The sequence below is a fragment of the Hyaena hyaena genome, unplaced genomic scaffold, assembly GCF_003009895.1.
Source record: "Hyaena hyaena isolate Hyena2069 unplaced genomic scaffold, ASM300989v1 scaffold_529, whole genome shotgun sequence".
NCBI lineage: Eukaryota > Metazoa > Chordata > Mammalia > Carnivora > Hyaenidae > Hyaena > Hyaena hyaena.
Genome location: NW_024081162.1, coordinates 531,979 through 548,808, shown reverse-complemented (window position 1 = coordinate 548,808; position 16,830 = coordinate 531,979). Strand labels below are relative to the sequence as shown.

At 38.2% G+C, this 16,830-nt stretch overlaps 1 protein-coding gene across 1 annotated transcript in view; it reads left to right on the top strand.

The window, feature by feature from the left end:
* Positions 1-16,830, top strand: part of ADGRV1 (adhesion G protein-coupled receptor V1) — a 500,208-nt gene that overhangs the window by 162,861 nt on the left and 320,517 nt on the right. The window contains exons 74-78 of the mRNA XM_039255493.1: positions 1,586-1,760; positions 3,087-3,222; positions 5,453-6,561; positions 10,028-10,145; positions 11,008-11,179. Coding sequence (XP_039111424.1) covers positions 1,586-1,760; positions 3,087-3,222; positions 5,453-6,561; positions 10,028-10,145; positions 11,008-11,179 — 1,710 coding nt within the window. The remainder of the gene's footprint in view (positions 1-1,585; positions 1,761-3,086; positions 3,223-5,452; positions 6,562-10,027; positions 10,146-11,007; positions 11,180-16,830) is intronic.

Below are 16,830 nucleotides of genomic sequence, written 5' to 3'. Positions count from 1 at the left end.
AAGCTTGTGTAACAGGGTCTCTGACCATTAAGCAGATCCTCATCAGAAACTCCCTCCTGGGCTGTTTCTAACAGAGAATTAATTTGCTTAGTTCCCTAAATGGAATCTGTCAGCATTGAAAATGAGAAGAATAGTTCTCTTTCTTCTGCACCTCATCTGTTCAAGAGGGAATGGAGGAATATAACTTAATAATACTTTGAAGTTTTGTTGTCTTCTTTTTACTCACAAGTTGTTATAAAAAAAAGATTCCTTTCAACGTGAACCATTTATGTGGCATAGCAAAATATTTCCTATTCCTTGTCCATGCACATGGTCACGACATGTATCACCTCAAAGGACAGGATTGGGGCCAGTCATGGTGTACCTGTGTCCTTGATGTAGCCTCTATACTCCTTACCAGTGTTTGTATGTGTGTGTAGGGTGTGTGTGTAGTGGCTAGAACAGGTTTTTTTATTGTTTATTTTTGAGAGAGGGATACAGAATGTGTTGAGGGGGGAGGAACAGAGAGGAAGACATGGAATCCAAAGTAGGCTCTAAGCTCTGACCTGTCAGCACAGAGCCCTAGGCGAGGGTTGAACTCACAAACCATGAGATCATGACCTGAGCCGAAGTCAGACACTTAACTAACTGAGCCACTCAGGTACATACAGCCACTAGCCATGTAGCAAGTATGGTTTTAGATATATCAAAGCTTTTGACAAATGCTAAGCAGAAGCCTCACTATAATTATGGAACCTAGGCTGGTGTAAAATTGGTTTCATTTTTGCTTTTTTCTTTTTCTTTTCTGTAGCTCCAGAAGCTATCCTGTGGTACCTTCTTACACTTTTCTGCTACTTTCCATTCCAATTTAAAATGGGGAAAACGAGTCTTAGTATAGAACTGTCAATCATATGGTATCCCAATTTATGGGTATTGGGACCAAAAGAGGTAAACTGAGTTATCCAAATCACAGTGTGAAGCCAGAAATCGGGTTTTATTTTTACTTATTGGCCAGAACGGATTTCATCTGTAAATCATTTTTAAATCCCAGAGTTCCTTGAAAAGGTTACTCTTAAAATAAGATCTTACTTGATATGGATGAAAAAGATGATTATTTAAAAAAAATTTTTTGGAGGTTTCTGGCCCTCAAAAAATACTAAATTGAATCAGAGAGCTAAAAGAACCTTAACAGAAAATCTAGTGCATGGTGCTCATTTTATAAATGAATAATTTATTATTATATCTTAATTTCAGTTCTAGATAAAGCAGGTTTTATAAAAAATCCCATGAACAAGTCATATTAAAATGCCATTTTTAGTCTTTTGCTTTCATTTAACTATAATTACATTTGTCTGTTTTGGATCTTATAAATTCAAAGGATTACATTTTGATTAAAAAAAAGGTATAAACTATCAGCAGAATTACAAAATAGAATAAATTTCCAAACCTCAGATGTCATTTCTTAAACATTACTCTTTAATTGAATATTTTTTAAAACAAGAAAATATATTGTATACACAAAGAGAAAGTTGACTTTTAACCCAGTCTTCAGAAAACAGGAATCTTTAGGGAGAAATAAAATATTTGAAGCATGTTTCTTTCTCAGGTTGGATTTGGATCTACTGCTTTTCCACTCACGGACTTCACTGCGGGAACAAGCCACGTTGTGATTTCTAGGAAAGGCACATACGGCTCTCTTGTGGTTGCCTGGGCAGCTGGATATGGTCCTGGATTAGAACTCCCCGAATTCATTGTTGTTGGCAATATGACCCCAAAACTAGGTGAGTTGTAGGTTTTCTAAGATCTGCCCTATAGGACATGGGGATGTGTAATTGGCTACTAATTTTCTTGGATTGTCCTTACTCTGGATAATGAATGGTATTTTGTTTTTGTTTTTTGCTTTTTAATGTTTATTTTTTAGAGAGAGAGAGCAAGCTGGGGGTCGGGGGTGGGCAGAGGATCCAAAGCAGGCTTTGTGTTGACAGCAGAGAGTCTAATGTGGAGCTTGAACTCATCAACTGTGAGATCATGACCTGAGCCACCCAGGCACCCCTTCTTCTTTTTTTTAATATTTATTTATTAATTTTGAGAAAGAGAGCAAGCAGAGGAGGGGAAGAGAGGGAGTGAAAGAATCCCACTTAGGCTCCGTGCTATCAGTGCAAAGCCTGAGACGGAGCTCGACCACACAAACCATAAAATCAGGACCTGAGCTGAAACCAAGAGTTAGACGCTCACCTGACTGAGCCACCCTAGTGCCCTGAACCATTTGTTTTCTTTCTTTCTTTCTTTTTTTTTTTTTTTTAAGTTTATTCATTTATTTTGAGAGAGAGAGAAAGTATGGGTAGGGAAAAGGCAGAGAGAGAGGGAAAGAGGATGAGAGAGAGAGAGAGAGAGAAACACGGACTCCCAAGCAGGCACTGCACTGTTAGTGCAGAGCCTAATGTGGGACTCAAACTCATAAACCGTGAGATAATGACCTGAGCTGAAGTCAGATGCCCAACCGACTGGGCCTCCTGGGTGCCACACCACTTGTTTTCTAATATACTGCTCTCATATTTGAGTGATCAGAGTTGCACAGTCTGCTTGGTTAAAATGAGAAACTTTATTCAGTCAAATTAAAAACTTCATACCTCACTGGAAATAGTGGCCACTAAGCAGATTATTCTGTTGATATATTAGGAGGTTATTAAAAGTAGTTCTAAAAATCTAATGTTGCCCGTATAATACTAAATAAAGGCACAACTTTGTATTTGTATTCACTTATGTGTTCAACTGAATATTTCTCACAATAGAGTGGCTGTTGCTTCATCTCCTTTACTTGTTCATTTGTTAATTATACCGTTGGCTCTATGAGGGTCCCTGAAATGTAAATGTTAGATGATGTGACCTCTCCCATGCAGAACATCAGTGATTGAAGGCAGAGTTTATGGTATAGTGACCTTTCTCTAAGTTTACTTCCCCTCTGCCTAACTTTTTAAAAGTTTTACCTTTTGTACACTGTCACAGAGTTTTGGAAAAGACTGTATTTTACTACATTTTTAAGAGTTGTGTCCCAGTGTAAGAACTCAGAAATAATATCCTGCTTCTCTTGTCGTATTCCCTTCCAGGGAGTCTTTCATTTTCCCATGGAGAACAAAGTAAAGGAGTCTTGCTGCAGACATTTCCCAGCCCCGGGCGTCCAGAGGCCTTTGTTATTCACCTCTCAGGAGTGCAGAGCAGCGCCCCTGGTGGTGCTCAACTTCGGTAAGATCCACGTGATTCTCCACCGACACAGTCTCAGAGGAACAATACAGACTGTAGCCATTGAAACAGAAGAAGACATAAGGATCACTTTCCTTGAAGCAGATGTGAGAACGGTTTTAGTGTAGAGTCACACATGCCCGTATGCCATAGATGCCACCGAGGGAGGCTGACTTTCCTAGAGTCACCGCCCTTGCTTGCTTTGAAGAGAGTTCTTCCTGACCTTCTACTGATAGTGTTGGCCTGGAATAATATCTCCAACAAAAACCATGATGGCAAAGTCACCTGTTACTAAAGGAAGCTGTCTTCTGAGAATCTGCTAAAAATACATAATTCTCCCAAGGGATTAAGAATAAGAATAGGCATAGCAGGGTTATAAAGTGACTTGTACTGGTGGCCTGTTTGAGTTTAATTTAAATCAGTACATTTGGAGATAAATATGTCCCATCTAAAAGCACTTTACTTTTCTCATACCTGCGATGGGGTTGATCAAAACAGCAGAGGGCAGACCTTCGAGTTAGACTCATAAATTTGGTCCTGGCTCTGTTACTTATTTTCTATGTGACTTTGGGAAAATTACTTGACCTTTCTGCTCTTCATTTTACTTACGAGGAATATGGTCAAAAGGTGTGGGCAAAACCAGTATGTGTTCAAGCTTGTTTGTAAACATGTTTAGATAAAAGAGATATTGGTTGGCACCATCAAATATTTAAAAAACGTTTGGCTACAGAATGTAATGCTGGGTAAGAAATTTAAATGCTTTTAACAGTAACAATAGTTAACAGTTTTATAGTGCTTACAACAGGTCAGGTGTTGCTTTAAGATATATATTTTGGGGCGCCTGGGTGGCTTAGTCGGTTAAGCATCCAACTTCTGTTCAGGTCATGATCTTACGGTTTGTGGGTTTGAGTCCCATGTTGGGCTCTGTGCTGATAGCTCAGAGCCTGGAGCCTGCTTCTGGTTCTGGGTCTCCCTCTTTCTCTGCCCCTCTCCCACTCGCACTCTGTCTCTCTCCCTCTCAAAAATAAACATTAAAAGATAAATTTTATAATTTATATGTACATACAGTGTTATATATGTCTTGATTATATTTTACATGTATACATGTGTTTACTATGACTTTACAACAATCACATGACATGGATACTATTATTAGTCCCATTAGATGAAGAAAGGACTCATAGATAGATGTGTCATATGCCCCCCATCACACAGCTTATAAGTTTGGGACCATAGTTTGAACCCAGGCTTCCTGTCTACTCTCTGAGCTCTTAAACACTGTGCCATGTGTTGAGAGATGGGTGCTTGACAATAGAGAGTTTTGGGCTCTGGGGTGTCCTCCCTAAAGGATTAAAAAAAATTGATTAAACAATAGGTAAAAAACAAACAAAAACCTATTAGCCAAAGCAGTTATTTCTGTGATCTAAATTCTCTTGATGGGCCACCTGTGTTAGCTCTGGCATAACTGTTAGTTCCCGACAAAACTCCATAGGGAAAACCTAAGGATAAATCACTCATTTTTGGGTGTTTCTTCAAATTCATGTGTACATTTTTAGCAACTGTGTGAGAGAATAGTCCCATTACTGGCCAGCTGGAAGAAGCAAGGATTTTGCATCTAATAGATTAAGACAACTATTTCTATTTGGTAGATAAGAAATCTGGCTGACATCCAATGCATCCTGAATTTTTGGCTCTCTGTTCACTTATCATAAGAGAGAGCCTGATGTTTCAGATTCTTCAGAGAGTGGCTCTGGGATAAACTGGATATATAGACTAGAGATTTGTAAGCTCTTCACTGGGCTAAAACTTGTCAGGGCTTGTCACCCATGATCACAGCTTCTCTTCTTATTCTTGTATTCTGGTGTATTCATCAATAAGTAAATAGGGTTTTATGGAATTTGAAAGGACATGCCATTTTTAAGATACCCTACTGAGTGGATCAGTAGGTTGATGTCAGACTTGATTTCCACTCAGGTAATGATCTCCTGGTTTGTGAGATTGAACCCTGCATGAGACTCTGCCCTGACAGCTTGGAGCCTGATTGGGATTCTCTCTTCCTCTCTCTCTGTCCCTCCCCAGTGCACACATGTGTGCACATGTGCACTCTCTCTCTCAAAATAAATAAACTTAAGATGCCTTCATGAGAAACACCTTAAATATTTAAAAAATAAATCACTACAATAGTATTCCTTTTATTCATCTGTTCTTTCATGTTTTTTTTTTTTTTTTCCAGGTCAGGGTTCACCTTTGCCGAAATTGAACCAATGGGAGTCTTTCAATTTTCCCCTAGTTCCAGAAATGTCACTGTTTCAGAGGATACACAGATTATCAGACTGTCTGTCCAAAGACTCTTTGGGTTTCATGGTGATCTTATTAAAGTCTCTTATCAGACAACTGCAGGAAGTGCAAAGCCCATGGAAGACTTTGAACCTGTTCAGAATGGGGAACTACTTTTTGAGAAATTCCAACCTGACGTGGATATTGAAATAATCATTATTAATGATCAGCTTCCTGAGGGAAAAGAAATTTTTTACATTAATCTAACTGCAGTAGAAATGAAAGGGTTACAAAAGTTTGATACTGATTGGAGACCACGCCTGAATCTAGATTTCAGTGTGGCATTGATCTCAATATTGGATAATGATGACCTCGCAGGAATGGATGTTTCATTCCCTAAGACAACTGTGGCTGTAACAGTTGACACAGCTCTCATTCCTGTAGAAACTGGCTTCTCAACAACATACACTGACACAGCCATGATAAATGCTGGTCCACAGCCCTCCGAAATGGTTGCCATTGTTCCTGAGACAACTGGTGTGTCCACCATCCCTGAGAAACTTGTCACTGTCCCTGATACATCTGCCTTATCTGGGAAGCCTGAGGTGGCCGCTGTGACTGCAGATGTTTCCATCCATGGAATATTTAGTCTTGGGCCACCTGTTATTTATGTTGAAGAAGAGGTGAAAAATGGTACATTTAATGCTGCAGAAGTTCTGATCCGAAGAACTGGTGGGTCTTCTGGCAACGTCAGCATAATAGTTAAAACTTTTGGTGAAAGATCTACTCAGAAGGAACCAAATGCATTGCCCTTTCATGATATCTATGGAATTTCCAATCTAACGTGGGCAACTGAAGAAGAAGATTTTGAGGAACAAACTCGTATCCTTACATTTGCAGATGGAGAAAGAGAACATAAAATATTGGTTCCAATTTTGGATGATGATGAGCCCGAAGGGCAGGAATTCTTCTACGTGTTTCTCACAGACCCTCACGGAGGAGCACAGATCGTGAAGGGGAAGGATAATGGTGGATTTGCAGCCTTTGCCATGGTCATTATTACAGGTAGGTTTCTGGTATAATGGAGATAAAAATGTACTTTTGTGGTAAAAAATTTGTAATAATATTACTCTATCTTTAATTTGAGAGCATGACTTACTTGAATTTCTTATAGTTATTCATTAAAACATTGTTTTTTTGTGACAGGGACCCATAACATGAACTCATGATATCATTCTGGGGCGCCATGCTGGAATTTAATTGTTTTGTAAATGTCACTTAGCTCAGAGCTAGTTAAACAATCTATAAATTTCACAGCATTAGGAAAAAACCTTAAAAATGCTCAAGTCCATGTTCTTCTGCTGGAAAACATTTAATTTAATTATCCAAACCCATGATTGTGTATCCTTTTGTGAAACCTTATTCTGAATTTCTGAACCACTTTCAAAAATCTTTCCCCAAATCTACATCTCAGTGCTTGGAAATTCTTTATTTATGTTGGGTGATAGATTAAAACTCTTCTATTTTGTTCTCCTTTTGAACCGATGCAATTTTTCTAACTTTTTTACTGTTGGGTGTATAAATTACAATAGATTAAAAAATTCATTGATTTCTTTTTTTTTTTAATTTTTAATGTTTTTATTTCTAGGAGAGAGAGAGAGACAGTGTGAGCAGGGGAGGGTCAGAGTGAGAGGGAGTCACAGACTGAAACAGGCTCCAGGCTCTGAGCTGGCTGTCAGCACAGAGCCCAACGCGGGGCTCGAACCCACGAACCGCGAGATCATGACCAAAGCGGAAGTCGGATGCTTAACCGACTGAGCCACCCAGGCGCCCCCATTGATTTCTTTTAAGACTTTGTTGTGCATCTTATAAAATGTTTCAGTAATAACTGGTAGTTTTCCTCTAAAATCTTACTGTATTTCTTAAAGTTGTTTAGCTCAGCTTGTCAGTATCTTACACTAACTAGAGTATTGGCAAGGCCATGTTACAATTCTTACATACTCAGCTCTTTTATATAAACATTTATGAATTTTACACAGTGTCTCAGAGTTTCAGATGACACTATGATAGTTTAGTGGAAAGGAAACTAAATGTCATGAATCCTATATTTATGACCCAAGTCAGCCATTAATTGGGGAGACTTGATGAAATCATTTAGTATCTACTCTTTATGTTTCTCTTTTATAAAAAGAAAATTTTAGAATAAATATCTTTATGTCCACTTTTAGGATTTGATGCCTCCTAGAATTTTTATTTTAGCCATTCAGTAATAATTAAATCATAATTTTGCAATTGTATAATTTCCTTTTATACCCAGCATCATCCCATTTATATTACCCAACAAATTTACACCAATCAATTGTCATTTGTTCCTATTCCTCTAGTTTATTGAGTATTGTAAACTGTAATTCTGTTCACCAAGTTACTTACTGATTTGATTCACATTAGGCTAATTTATTTTTTTCTACCAAAATTATTTTCACACTCAATAACCTCCTCCCCCATTTCATGATATAGATATTTAATTATAGTTGTTTGAATATGACTAAGAATGACAGTCAAAATATTTAGCAACGAGTGTGGTAGAGGCGCCGACCAGTCAAATGGTTGCCAGAGGCTCCTTGCTATCCTAAGCACTGCCCCATTAGTTACTGGATTGTGGAGAGATCTTGTGGTCCTGGTTACCATGTTAGCTGAGAGTGCTTCAGGTACTCAGGAAAGCAGCTATGTAGGAGGTGTTCCTTACTTGGTATAGCACACCAATACCAGTGCCTTGCAGCATGGCATGCCAACACCATACTGATGTGGTACACCAGTGCCCACCCATATACCAGCCCTGAGCCCAACTCACCAGGTACACAGTCACTCAGTAGAACCTTGATGAGGTTCTCTAATGTTTACCTTCCCTACAGAGGGTACACTGATGATACACATATGGCAAATGATTGACTCCTCACCATGCCTACCTCTTACTGTCACGTGATATAATCTTTCTGACAACATCTGCAGTACATTGCATGGTCATATACCCCAGGCTCTCTTATTTATCTTCTCTTCTCCAGGCTTTTCATTTTAAAATAATATTTCCCTTTTAACAACAATATTAATTTTTCCTATTTTTATCTTTGCTAATCTTCATAGTCTTTTCACATTTAGACTTTAGAACAAACTTTCAAAATAATATCAGGAGAAAATAGTTTATTATTTAGTTTCAGGTTTGATGATTAGTGCATTACAAGTCTTGATTCATCTTACTAGAAACTTGACATCAATTTTATGATTGTAGATGTGGCAAGGGAAGCATTGTGTTCATCAGAACCATGCTCAGTGCTGTCTCACTGGAAAAGAAAATGAAGGTTCTGCTTGTGAGAAGCTTGTATTCTGTTTGGAGAGAGCAGATTCCTACCAAAATGACAATGAAACAATGGCTGCTGAAGAAAAAGGTTGCTGGCAGGTTCTGATATAGGGCTGAGAAGTGGTCGTAGTGATTAATGAGCGAGGATGAGGACTGGAGTCTGGCTGAAATGAGGCACACATGAGACACCAGGAGAAGATGGTTCATCACATGCATGTCCCTAATTAATAGGCTCTACATGTACTCGCACTTCAGACCTGCAAAGTAGGGACTGGTGACTCCTGGATCTCCCCCATTGGGACCATTAGGTGGCTTGCTGTCTCTTTACCCTGACCCCTAACTTCAGAGGTTCTGTCTCCTTGGAACCCCAGCAGTGAGGTTTCTCAGTGATGGGTACAAGTGGTTTTTGAAGCTAATTGCTTTGGGGTCATTGCATTTAGGATCACTTTGCAAAACTGGGTCATTGAGAAATAGAAAGCAGCAGGAAGGAACTGTTTACTGGCATATCTCCAGCATGAGAAGCTAGCTTATATGCTGGCAAAGATTTGGAGTGACTATTTTAGTGCAATGTGAGTCCTAGGTTTGTTCGAGTTTAAACACAGTTTGTAAGTATGATGGTGTGTGTAACCTCAAATGTTGCTCAGAGGAGTTTCTTTTACTCAGAGATACTTTGGAGTTACTTAATAGTTAACATTTTTCTCTGGGGGCAAATAACCAAATGCATAACATAAATGATCTTATAGGAAGGCAAAGCAGTTAAATGGAGTTCATCATTAAATAGTTACCATATGCTGGACACTATTCTTGATCCTGAAGATACAGCAGTAAGCAGAAACATTGCCACTCTGGTAGGATATACTAGCTTGAAACAGTAAACATATGTAAAATGTAAAAGACTATCAAATATAAAACAGTCTCATCTGAGAGAAATGAGCACGTGTTAGTGTGGAATATAGAAAATGATGTTTTCTTTCTTGTGGTCTTATGTTCTCAAAGTGTTACCTACCTTGATATTATCATTTTGATTCTAGTCTTTTAGTAAAGTCTTTAAAAATTGCCACCCCCCCCTCACTTAATATTTCTCACTTTTATACCACCTGAGCTGGAATGATTAATGAAGCATTGGAGATCTTTTAAAATCTTATGTATATAATAACCCTCCTTTTTACTTATCAGGAAGTGATCTCCACAACGGCATCGTAGGATTCAGTGAGGAGTCCCAGAGTGGACTGGAGCTGGGTGAAGGAGCTCATAAGAGCATGCTGCATCTTACTGTCACAAGGCAACCAAACAGGTATGTTGATACATATGTAGAAGGTATAACATCCTATGTGTCTATACAGCATCTGATTTGAATTCATAAAAGGGTAAAAACAGGATGAAATGCTGACAGAAGGTAGTGTGGAATTTGATATGTCAGTGTTCAGATGCTCTAGTTCCTCATCTGTGATTTAGCACACTTGATTAATGAGTGTAACTGAGGGCCACCTTGAATATTTTGTACTTCATTATGGGCCATACAGATATAAGATTCTGTAAAGCCATCACTTCAGCAAATTTACTATTCTCTGATCACTCCACATACACAGCTGTTTAATATGAGGGAAATGTGGAATATAAAAATTTTGCTTGCAACTCAATACTCAACAGTACACATCTTCTGAATGCCCATTATAGACATACATGTGGTATGCACCCATGTGCATGGGTATAAATTATCTTTTCTATTTTGGGCCTGAATTTTCTGGAAATGTCAGCTATTTCTTGCCCTTTATTTTTATAATCACAATCACTTTTAGCAGTGGTGTGTTTCCATTAGAAGAATTCTTGTGAAAAGACCAAGAACACTTGCTTGAAGGCAAGGGTAGTGGGCATAGTAGGCAGAAAGATAGTTATTTTCACATTCTTGATATGTAGTAGTTAAAGAATTACTCAGGATTGAATAGAGTGTGGTCAAAGAATGCCACGTAAACTCTGGCCTTGATTTCTTAATGGTACTGAGGTGAATTGAGTATCTTCAGCATTATCAGTGGTCAAGGAAGTGCTACACTTTGGGTGAAGACGTACACTTAAGCACAATGATGAGACATTCTGCATTAGACACAGGGATAATGCTCTCTGCTATTGCATTTGCATAGGTTTTGCTTTGTTCATAGGGCCTTTGAAGATGTGAGGGTCTTTTGGCGAGTCACATTTAACAAAACAGTTGCCATGCTCCAGAGAGATGGCGTGAACCTGATGGATGAACTTCTATCTGTGTCAGGGACCACGACCTGTACAGTGGGCCAAACAAAGTGCATTGTCACCATTGAACTCAAATCGGGGAAGGTAAGAAATAATGAGGAACTATATTTTCAACTTCTAATTATATTTTTTCATAATTAATAATTTTGGTGTCACTTTATTGCCGTTTCACGTTGGTTATGTGGAGATTCCTTGTGTCTTACCTAGCCATAATATCGAAATCCCTTTTCTAGGTAACAGACTTAGGACTTACTAAATTATACTAAATGCAAATTTAGTATATTTACTTATATTAAATTTATTATTTATTAAATTATATTAAATTTACTAAATTAGGGGCGCCTGGGTGGCTTAGTCAGTTAAGCGTCCGACTTTCGCTTGGGTCATGATCTCGCGGTTCGTGGGTTCGAGCCCCGCGTCGGGCTCTGTGCTGACTGCCAGCTTAGAGCCTGGAGCCTGTTTCAGTCTGTGTCTCCCTCTCTCTCTGACCCTCCCCTGCTCACGCTGTCTCTCTCTCTCTCTCTCTCTCTCTCTCCTAGAAATAAAAAAAAAATAAAATAAAAAAAATAAATAAATTTACTAAATTATACTAAATGCAATAAATTATTGCATTATGCATAAAATTTTTTTTTTTTAATTTTGGGAAAGAGACAGCACAAGCAAGGGGAGAGGCAGTGAGAGAGACAGAGGGAGAGAGAGAGAGAGAGGGAGGGAGAGAGAATCCCAAGCAGGCTCCATGCTGCCAGTGCAAAGCCTGATGTGGGGCTCAACGTCACAAACCATGAGATCACAACCCATGGTGAAATCAAGAAGCAGATGCTCAACCAACCAAGCCACCCGGGCACCCCTATGTTACGAACTTTTTAATAAGCGCATCAGTTGTGCACCTAAGACTAATACATTACATGTCAGTTTTATTTCAGTAGTACCAAAAAAATCTCATCAGTTTTCTCCATTTTTGTTTCTTGTCTTGTCATTTTCGAGGTTCTTCTGGGGCCACATGCTGATTGTGTGAATGATCCCTTGAATCATTTTCAGTCAGATTAATATCTCTGGAAAAAAAATCTGATTACTGTAAATGTTTAATGTTTTGTTCTTACCATAGCCATAGTTTTGCCCAAATCATTATTATATGCATAGATTTCATCCATCGAATGAAAGTTTTCTCATTCTTTATTCATATATGGTTATAGAGTTCAGTTTTGATCTACCAAAGAAGCACTAAGGTCATTCTTGGTGAATGTTTGAATAAATTTCTGTGTATTCCTATTGCACATGGCACTCAGGAGACAGGCAGGCCCTTATCTTTCCATAGGAAGCTGCATTATTCATATGGTATTAGTCACTGAGGACTTAACACAGTTTAAGTCATTTAGTGATGTGTGTGACCATTTTTCTTTTTCTTTTTTTATAATGACTGTTTAGTGATAATTTAATGCCTAAGGAGCACTCAGTACTTTTTGTCTACTACTGAATTCACTGAAGTCAAATTTTTAATATAAAAACTAGCCATAATATTATGAATGTTCAAAGTATCATGGTTTCGGGGTGCCTGGGTGGCTCAGTCGGTTAAGCGTCTGACTTCGGCTCAGGTCATGATCTCATGGTTTGTGGGTTCGAGCCCCGCGTCGGGCTCTGTGCTGACAGCTAGCTCAGAGCCTGGAGCCTGCTTCAGATTCTGTGTGTGTCTCTCTCTCTGACCCTCCCCTGCTCATGCTGTCTATCCCTCAGAAATAAATAAAAAAATTAAAGAAATTTAAAAATATATCATGGTTTCTTTGTCCATGCCCCATGCCAGACACTTGAAACAATAGAAAGAGCGTACACAAATACAATTATTCCAAAACATGTAACTATGCTTAAGTCCATTTTAAATAGCAATATTGTAGATTTTGTTCATTTTTTTTCTCTTATTTTTTCACTTTCTGAGGATCACTATATCAGTTATAGTGATCTTCTCTAAGGTTACTTATTTCTCTGATGTTTATTTTTATATCTTCCTGGAATTGTAAAAATTTTACTGGCTCCAAAATAAGAAATTATACTTATTTCAGAAGGTTACATATTCTTGGTTATCATTACTTTGTTTGTTGGAATTATGGGCCCTGGTTCTTGTCTAAAGTTGTTTCAAATGAGAATTGCAGTCATCTAGGTTGGGTTTTATTTTATGACTTCACTTGTTAGATCATTAGGGTTGTTTTTTTTTAAGTTCACACCTCTGAGGTTGATTTTTTAACACCATATTTTTTTTCCAGAATCCTTTATTCTTTGAACTTTCAGTGCCAGCTTTACATTAACCATTGCCTTGAATGATAGGAGCTGGTCTATGAGAGGTATTGGAAATATATGCCTGCCTTGTACGTGTCTTGTTATGTTTAGGAAGGCAATCTAGAAGCTTTATCTCTATAAGAGATGAGGTAACTAGTCTGTGTTCTTAGTACATCTCTTTAGCTTGTGTCTTCTGTGACATTTGAACATACAGTTGTGTAATCTTTCACCTTGTGTGTGACTACCAGCATTCTTAAAGTTCTGACTGGTTTTCATCTTTATTTGTATGTGTTTCATAGGTCCTAAAATTTATTCCCACTCTTGGTACAATTCTTACTCTTTCTAGGAATGTTGTCTTATTCACAGTTTTTTTAACTCCTTCCTACTTACACATGCAAAGAATTTTTCTCATTCTTTAATAAATGAGCACATATTTAATAAAAGACATAAATATCCAGATATGTAAACAGTCTTTTTCACATTAAAATTAATAAAATATTAAGTACATACTTTATATTCACACTTATTTTTCATTATAACCACTTTTTTATACACTAAAGTAACTTTTCTCCTTTAAGTATGTTATAGACTCAAATTCAACTACTTTTTTTCAGTTAAATTTTATTGAAGTATAGTGGACACAAAGTATAGTTTCAGGTGTACAGTGTAGAGATTTGACAAGTTTCTATGTTATACTGTGCTCAGTGCAAGTGTAGCTACCATTCGTTACCATATAATGCTGTTACATTATTGACTATATTCCTTATACTGTACCCTTCATCCCTGTTACTTATTCCCTCCATAACTAGAAGCCTATATCACCCACTACCCTTCATCCATTGTGCCCAGTCACCCACGCTCCTTCTCTCTGGAAATCACTAGTTTGTTCTTTGTATTTATGGGTGTGTTTATGCTTTTTTGTTTGTTCATTTATTTCAGTTTTGAGACCCCACATACAAGGGATGAAATAATATATGGTATTTGTCTTTCTTGATCTGATTTATTTCTCTTAGCATAAATATCCTCTAGGTTTATCAATTCATTTTAATTACTTACTGGATGGCTTTCTTTTCAGTACTCAAATAGCCTTGGCATGGTCACTGAATGTCCTATTAAGATCGTCTTTTGTCTTTTCATATTATTTTAAAATTCTAGGGGCACCTGGGTGCTCAGTCAAACTTCGACTCTTGATTTTGGTTCAGACCATGATCTTGAGATTTTGTGAGTTTGAGCCCCACATCAGGCTTTGCACTGACAGTGTAAACCTGCTTGGAATTCTTTCTCTCTCCCTCCCCTACTCATGCTCTCTCTCTCAAAATAAATAAACATAAAAAAGCAAAAATAAAACTCTGGAAATATTTTTGCTTCATGGCAATAACATATATCTCATTGCCATCCTGATTTTTGCTGATTTAAGACATCCAATCAACTACTGTCCAAGGAGTTGATTTCTTTCACCAAGACGACTTTTAGACATCTAAATATATGTTCTACATACGCATAGGACTTGATGGTCGGCAAAGGTGCTCCTGCTATTGACCACCTAGGTAGTGATAGAAGTAGAAAAAAAAAATTTAAATATTAAATTCCCACTGAGTTTTTCTTTTTTTTTAAATTTTATTATGGAGTTCCCTTTTTTTTGTACATTTAATTAAATTGTATAATTTATTAGCATAAAGCTGTTTGTCATATCATCTTATTATCATTTTTTTAATAGTTATTGTCAGGTTGGTTTCTATGTAACACCCAGTGCTCATCCCTGCAAGTGCTCTCCTCCATGCCCATCACCCCTGTTCTCCTCTCCCCAACCCCCATCAGCCCTCACCTTGTTCTCAGCATTCAAGAGTCTCTCATGGTTTGCTTCCCTCCCTCTCCCCAGCTGTTTTTCCCCTTCTTCTCCCCCATGGTCCTCGTTAAGTTCCTCATAATCCTCCTGTACGTGCAAATATTTGGTATCTCTCCTTCTCTGCCTGACTTATTTCACTCAGCATAACACCCTCAAGTTCCATCCACGTTGCTACAAATGGCCAGATTTCATTCTTTCTCATGGCCACGTAGTATTCCATTGTAAAGATAAACCCCATCTTCTTGACCCATTCGTCCGTTGATGGACACTTAAGCTCTTTCCATGTTTTGGCTATTGTTGAGAGTGCTGCTATGAACATTGGGGTCCATGTGCCCCTATGCATCAGCACTCCTGTATCCCTTGGGTAAATTCCTAGCAGTGCTATTGCTGGGTCATAGGGGAGTTCTAGTGTTCATTTTTTGAGGAACCTCCACACTGTTTTCCAGAGGGGCTGCACGAGTTTGCATTCCCATCAACAGTGTAGGAGGGTGCCCATTATTCCACATCCTTGCCAGGATCTAGAGTCCTCTGATTTGCTCATTTAGCCACTCTGACTGGCGTGAGGTGGTATCTCAGTGTGGTTTTGTTTTGTATTTCCCTGATGAGGAGGGACGCTGAGCATCATTTCATGTGTCTGTTGGCCATCTGGATGTCCTCTTTGGAGAAGTGTCTGTTCATATCTTCTGCCCATTTCTTCACTGGATTGTTTGTTTTTCAGGTGTGGAGTTTAGTGAGTTCCTTATAGATTTTGGATACTAGCCCTGTATCTGATATGTCATTTGCAACAACTTTTCCCATTTCGTCTGTTGCCTGTTAGTTTTATGGATTGTTTGCTTTGCTCTGCAGAAGCTTTTAATCTTGATGAGGTCCCAATGGTTCATTTTTGCTCTTGAGTCCCTTGCCTTTGGGGATGTGTCAAGTAAGATAATTGCTGCGGTGGAGGTCAAGGAGGTTGTTTCCTGCTTTGTCCTCTAGGGTTTTGATGGTTTCCTGTCTTACATTCAGGTCCTTTATCCATTTTGAGTTTATTTTTGTGTATGGTGTGAGAAAAGGATCTAGTTTCATTCTTCTGCATGTCACTGTCCAGTTCTCCCAGCACCATCTGTTAAAGAGGCTGTCTTTTTTCCATTGGATAATCTTTCCCGCTTTGTCAAAGATTCGTTGGCCTTACATTTATGGGTCCAGTTCTGATTCTCTGTTCTCTTTCATTGGTCTATGTGTCTGTTTCTGTGCCAATATCATACTGTCTTGATGATGACAGCTTTGTAGTAGAGGCTAAAGTCTGGCTAAAGTCTGGGATGGTGATGCCTCCCGTTTTGGTTTTATTTTTCAGTATTACTTTGGCTATTCGGGGTCTTTTGCGGTTCTGTACAAATTTTAGGATAGTTTGTTGTAGTTTTGAGAAGAATGCTGGTGCAATTTTGATTGGGATTGCATTGAATGTGTAGATTGCTTTGGGTAGTAATGACATTTAACCATATTTATTCTTCCAATCCATGAACATGGAATGTTTTTCCATCTTTGTGTCTTCTTCAGTTTCCTTCATAAGTTTTCTATAGTTTTCATCATACAGATCTCCTATATCTTTGGTTAGGTTTATTCCTAGGTATTTTATGGTTTT